Source organism: Benincasa hispida, chromosome 12 (assembly GCF_027475165.1).
Source record: "Benincasa hispida cultivar pf3 chromosome 12, pf3_genome.v1.1, whole genome shotgun sequence".
In the NCBI taxonomy this organism is placed as follows: domain Eukaryota; kingdom Viridiplantae; phylum Streptophyta; class Magnoliopsida; order Cucurbitales; family Cucurbitaceae; genus Benincasa; species Benincasa hispida.
Window position 1 is genome coordinate 36,461,085 of NC_143489.1, and position 6,982 is coordinate 36,468,066.

The window sequence follows — 6,982 nt, forward strand, 5'->3', positions numbered from 1 at the left end:
AGTACAATACAATTGAGTCATGTACTCATGTTCACACCAACTCCAAATAGTTAACAACTTTCTTATTATAAGTGTACATAAAGGCATCGAAAACTGGTCTGACCAAATTAATGTCGATTGTCGATTTTTCCATCCAAAAATTTAAGAAACCGACCGACCGACATAGGCATATTAGTATTTTTTTAAAAAGTATTTTCCAAGCCTGCTATCATGATTAATTTATTAAAAAAATAAAATTGAAAAATCATGTTAACCTAACATTAACCCTTCATTAATTTATCTTTCCTTTCATTCAACTTGAGTCTATGCCACGACTCTGATAGAAGGGAAAAAAATCAACTGTCTGTCCGCTGGTCCACTGCTAAACCAAATTTCCAAATCAATTCTCCCAGAACCAAATTGATGTACACCCTAGTCCATATCATCCTATAACAATCTCAATTAATTAGTACAGTCCACTTTTAATATGCAATGTCGTGTTAAATAGAACTATTAACCTTTCAACTAGATTAATTATCCTCTAAACTAATAAAATAATAAAATTACATACTATACATTATTAGGTTCTATTTAATCCATCTCTATTTATTCGTAATATATTAAAATTAAACCTAAAAAGCTTCAAATGGTTGCATTAGTTAAAAAAGTGGTCTTTTTTTTGTATATTTTCTTTCATGAAAATTATTATTGAGGTAAAATACACAGTTTCAAAATAGACATTTTATTCCTAGAGTTTGGAAACGAGTTTTGAATGGTTCCAAATATTAAGTTAACCAGTAGTTGACTAACGAAATCCTGATGTGGCATAGTTGAATAAACAAATTTTAAAATATGGGGCAATATTCATTAATTTTATATTTTATGTATATTTATATAGATATTTTCTTTCCTCCAGTACAATTAAGTATAAGGGGATTTTATCACATAACTTGTAATTATTATCACACTCGTATATCAACTGACTTATGCTCGCTTTGATAACTTAAAACTTAATCTTTGAGTTTGAGAGCGAGTTGAGCTCCTTATTCTTGGGCTATAGTTGTTGTTGGATGGAAAAAGGAAAGGGAAGATAGAGGTACGAGGAAAAAAAGGACAACCAAGATAACAATAATATAAAATTAATAAATATTATGACTCCTTTAAAAATGTCGATCCAATCATGGCATGCTATCGATTTAAGTTAGACAATTTAAAACTATTTTTCTAAACGTGAGAGACTTAAACGTTCATTTTAAAATCTTGTGGACCAAATAAATATTATTCTCAAACTTTGGGAACAAACGTGTATCTTGCCCTTATTATTATAGAAAAATATATTTTCGATCTTTTGGTTTTGAAAACTTGTGGACTACTTTCACCTCTAAATTTATTCATTTGTTATCTACTTTTTACCAATTGTTTAAATCTAACCAAATTTTGAAAACTAAAATATGTAACTTTTAGAAACTTGTTCTTGTTTCTGGAATTTGGCCAAGAATTTAACCATTGTACTTAAGAAAGATGTAAATCATTACGAGAAATGGGGAAAATAGGCTTAATTTTAAGAGAAATGAAATGGTTATCGAACAAGACCTTAGTTTTTAAGTTTTGAGATTGATTTCAATTTAGTCCCTAGGTTTCAAAATAATATAATTTTACCATTGAGATATGAGTTTTGTTAATCTGATATTTAGGTTTCAAGATTTATATTTTTTACCTCAATTTTTCACTAAATATTCACTTTCAGTTTTTTACGTTACTATCTACTGATTAATTAAAAATAATTATAAAGTAAAAATTATAATTAATTTAATAGGGATGAAACAATAATGAAACTTAATTAATTATAATTACAATTCTCTTAAGTTAATTAATAGATAATATTGCTAAGGATGGAAATGAACATTTAGTGAAAAATAGACGTTAAAAGTGTAAATTTTGAAATCAAATGACCAAATTGAAACAAAACTCAAACCTTAACGATAAAATTGTAATATTATGTAATTCATGCACTAAATTGAAATCAAACTCAAAGCTTAAGAAGTGCATTAGAAAAGGAGGAAAAAAATTAAATGGGTAACATTTTAGATTTTATAAATAAACCCGACTAAAAAGGTATTTTTTTCCCTTAGTTAACCAATTTGGATAAAGATTAATTTTTGGATGACCAATTCTAAGAGAACAAAAGTGAAAATATAGGACCCCATCAGATGTTTTAAAAAGTGTTCGTTCGATGCATGATCCAAAATTTAAGTGAAAATGAGATAATATGACATTCTATTTTAAGTTGAACATTTTTCTTTTATACCTTTTGCTTATGTCGTATTCGAGTGAAATTACCAAAATGGAATCTCATACATGCACATTAGGCATCTCGTTCTCTCTTTCTTTCTCTTCTATCTCGTTTTCATTTCTCTTGCTCTCCTCTCACTCGTGGTCTCTCCTCTCGCTCTCCCTTCGACGACACCCCATCTCGATGTCCTTTCGTCTCTATAACGCTCTTCGATCTCTTCTCAATCTCCCACTTTCCAACATCTCTATTTTTCTTTCTTTCTCTCTCGCTTCTGGTTGTCCACACATACAACGTTTCGATCCCACTCCGACGACCCCACATTGCAATGTTTTGACGGTCGACGATGCACGTTTACGATGGAAAAAATAGAGAAATGAGAAATCGAAAAGAGAAAGAAGGAAGAGAGAATAGAGAAGGAGATCGGGGTATTCATGGTTTAGATTGGGTTGACGAATTTTTTAGACCAAATTCAATGTTCGTGTTGTTAATTTCTTCAACACAAACAATTCTTATAGAATAATGAACCCAACTTAATGTTCGAGTTGTTAATTTATTCCACCCAAACAATCCTTATAGAATAATGAACCCAACTCAACCCAAAGTATGAAATATTTGGGTTGGATTGGTTCGAATTAATTAGGACATCATTAAAATTTCTGTTTTAAAAATAAGTAATATGTCAATATGTAAAAGATTTTATTCAATCATTTTCACATATTGAAATAAGATTAGCAAATCAATTTTAATCATACTATGAAACATTTATTTCCATAGTTTTAAAACATTCTTTTAAATAATTGGTGGATTATAAATAATCTAAAACAAAATCATGAAAGTAAGTAAAATTTAAATAAATATATGTATATATAATTGTATTGAAAAAAAAAACATATTTTTTAATATTAATAATAGATATTGTTTGTTCGGATTATTTTTTGTGAATCCATAAATTAAATGATCATAAATTAACCGAACTCATAAAATTTTCATTTAATTGAATTCAATCCAATTCAAATGAATTAGTAACCCGATTCAAATAGTATAGATTGAATTGAATTGATTGGATGGTCATCGAATTTTTTGAATATCCGAAAGGATAATTTCGTAAAGTTGATGATACGAGAAAATTCAAAATTTCAGAGTGTGGGCCAAAAACCATTTGGGACTTTGAGATCGGGGCTTTAATACAATTATCTCTCTCTCTCTCTCTTTTTTCTTTTTCTTTTTTTAAAAAAAGGTATTTTAACAAAATTGCTAAAATAGACGGAAGATTGGAAGGAGAAGAATGGATTCGAGATCAGATGGGAAGTGGCAACAACGATGAACAAGTCGAGCAATTGCTACAAGCAGCTCAGGACGATCTGATGCTGAAATTGAGCGTCGATTCACACATGTCCCGTGTATCCCCGAACTATCTCGATTCCGATCTCAATCGCCGTTTCCAAGCCCTAAGATCGCGACCTTCCTCCACCGCCGCCGTTCCGCGCAATCCTCGCCCTCCTCAGCCGCATATTCAATCCGATTCCTCGTCCCGGCCGCTATCGATCGAAAATCTTGTCGTCGATGGCGAATCTCAGTCGATTCTCGGTGACGATCTCGCTGCTAGATTCGCTGCTCTAAAGGCGTCTTTGCCTTCCTCGACCAGACCGCCTCCGTCGTCGATACCGAACGATGTTGATAGCGAGGACGAAGAGGATGAGGTTGAGAAGCTGATTCAATGGGCTAAGGATGCTGCTCGACTCGATCCTTCGCCTCCATCTGAGGAAGACGAAGACGATGAGGAAGAGGATTTCACTAGTTCCGATGAAGATGTCGACGATCGGAGAAAAGAGCGTCGGAAAAAAAGGCCGGATGAGCGTTGAAACTACTGTTAGTGCATTCGATTAACTGATTTTGATTCGCACATTGCATACAGTCTGGATTTTGGTTGAACTAAATCCTCACCGGCGCGGCATCTGATCGCCGTTTCCGCCGCTCGGAAACTCTGAATCTTCAAATTACATTTCTGTAGCTTTTCCGTCACTCAATCGATTCTTCACTGTTCTTCACTGTTCTTCACTCAATCGATTACAAGGTCATATTCATCTCCCTGCTGCCTGTCTCTTTTTGCAACTCGTAAACTAAATTATTGATTAATAACATTTTTGGTTCATTAAAAAAAGAAGAGAATAAAAAGAAGAGAGACATATTATTGGAGGGTTTTTTTTTTTGGTTGAAATAAGATAAATTGAAATATGTTTTTGTTAAATAAAATGGTAATTGATTATTGATGCAATAACTAATGACTAATAATATGATTTGGTTGAAATAAAATGGAAATTGATTTTTATTTATTTATTTTGCAATGAGTGTGCTATGTTACCATCTCAATGCTTAATGATGAAAATACTTTTAGTCTTCAATTATGAAAAATATGGGTATTTGATTCATAAATTTAGGAACATATTCATAATATATCATATAATTGTGAAATTTATAGTTTATTTTAGTACATGGAGAAAAAAACTTTTAAAAATATTATAATTAATATATAATTTTTTTATTACATTGTTTGTGATGAATATGTAAGATAAAATGGGAATTTGTGAAATTTTTAAAAACAAATGTCTGGTTGTTTGTTTAAATATATTTTTACCGTTAGAAATTGATATTTCATATTTATAATCTAAGTCACATCCATATATGAGAGCCATTTTAAAATATCTTTCTTTGATTCCAATACAGAAAATAATAGAGGATAAGATCAATTTCTATCTAATAAGATCAATATTTTTTATCTCTATAAAAAAAATAGATTATATATCAGACCACGGCTCCATGTGCCAAATATTTTCACATTGATATTTTTGTGTCAAAGTGTGATGAAGAATGGAGATGAGAACAATACTTTTATTACCACCTCAACTTGAATAGTCACATCATAGCAAAAGATGTGTCTCCATCATTGTATCATAATTTTTCATATCTATGATCTACATCACAAGATATAACTTGGACTCAAATAGTCGCAATAGAAAATGACATGATTGTCCACTTTATATCATAATTTTTCATATTAAATAGCTACATCATATCCATACACAAAGATATACCAGTTCGACTCAAATAGTTGTAATGAGGTATGGTATTTCATATTTATGATCTAAATCACTAGGGTGAAAACAGGTTGGGTTGGGTCGAATTTTCTCTAAAACCGACTTGACCCTATTGAGTTTTTTCGATCTTGAAGCGGATTGAGTTGGGTCAGATAAATCTCAATTTCATTCTTAAAAAAGGGAAGGAGTTTCACGTTTCAACAGCGTTCTTCTTCTTCCATTTCAACATTCATTCTTTAGCACCCAATTTGGAAAAAAAAAATATAAAAAAAAATCTCATTGAACCCCATGAAGCTTAACCTAAAACTTTGGTTTGCGAGATGGTGGTATTGGAACCAGAGACCAAGCCAAACCTTGGAGTGGAAAAAGCAAAATATCAATTGAAACCAAATGGAAGTGGAAAATGGAGATTAGAGGAAAAGAAAATAGAAGAAAATGTGAAAAGGAGAAAAACCAAACCGACTCGATCTGATTCGATCCATCGATTCGGTTCGAGTTTTTACATTCCTATAAATTACACCCCTATATAAAATAGTATGCCCTCTTACATATACTGTAAACTATATTTGAGGGTATGTTTGATTTTCTCTTTTATGTTTCCATATTCAACTTTTAAAATATATATTTGTCAAATAATATAGATATTTTGTTTATGAAAACGTCTTTTTGAATTCTGAAATCCAAACAATAATATAAATTTTGAAAACAAATAAATTTTTATGTTTTCATTTTACAATGAGATAACAACGTTTAAAAATATAGTATGTTATGTTATAAACATAATTCATTTTGTAAAAATAAAATATGTATTAGGTAATGTTTTATAAATTATATAATATTACAAAATAATAATTACACATTTAGGGCTGTTTTCAAATATAGGAAAATGAATAAAAATATTTATAAATAATAACAAAATATCACAATCTATCTGTGATAGATCGAGATAGACAACAATAGACTACTATATGTGTCTATCATGATACAAATAGACACAGATAGTACGCAGTCATAAATTGTGATATTTTGCTATTATTTGTAAATATATTTAGCAGTTTTGTCATTTAAGTTAATTTTTCATTTTTTTAACATAAAACATGTTCATAAATAAATTAATAACAGTTTATTGTAAACTAATATTTTGTGGGTAACTATAGTTTTATGATTTATAAACATGATATCAAATACATTTTAAACAATTGTTTAAATCAAAATCTAATACTTGAATTTACTACCAAACATATATATAAAAACCTAACATACAAGTTTGTTACGTTTTTCATTTTCATTAAATCTCTTGTTTTTGCATTTATATTTTTAGATTCCCTACTAAATATATTCAAATGAAATATGACTTCTATCATATTCCTGTCAAACCCCATTAATTTCATTATGTATAATGGGAATGTTGTTTTTAAACCCCCTTTAACTCTGTCATTTACTCCAAACTATATGTTTAAATTTCATACCCTACTTATTAATCAAGTCTCCGTCTCCGATACTTTCACTTGGTGTGGCGATGATATGTTGTGATAACCAACTCCAACAACAATCACCATTGATGACTACCTCTACTTCCAATAGTGAAGTCAGGAATTTTATATACCAAAGGCAC

General features: G+C 30.1%; 1 protein-coding gene across 1 annotated transcript; it reads left to right on the top strand.

Annotated features, from left to right (window-relative positions):
* Positions 1-3,343: 3,343 nt before the first annotated feature.
* On the top strand, positions 3,344-4,360 carry LOC120067697 (uncharacterized). The gene has a single exon (XM_039019235.2). The coding sequence runs from the start codon at positions 3,574-3,576 to the stop codon at positions 4,132-4,134; it is 561 nt and encodes a 186-aa protein (XP_038875163.1). The 5' UTR covers positions 3,344-3,573; the 3' UTR covers positions 4,135-4,360.
* Positions 4,361-6,982: the final 2,622 nt, after the last annotated feature.

What these genes read in the sequence shown, in the direction of transcription:
- LOC120067697 (XM_039019235.2), top strand. Translation starts at nt 3,574, where the DNA reads ATGGGAAGTGGCAACAACGATGAACAAGTCGAGCAATTGCTACAAGCA.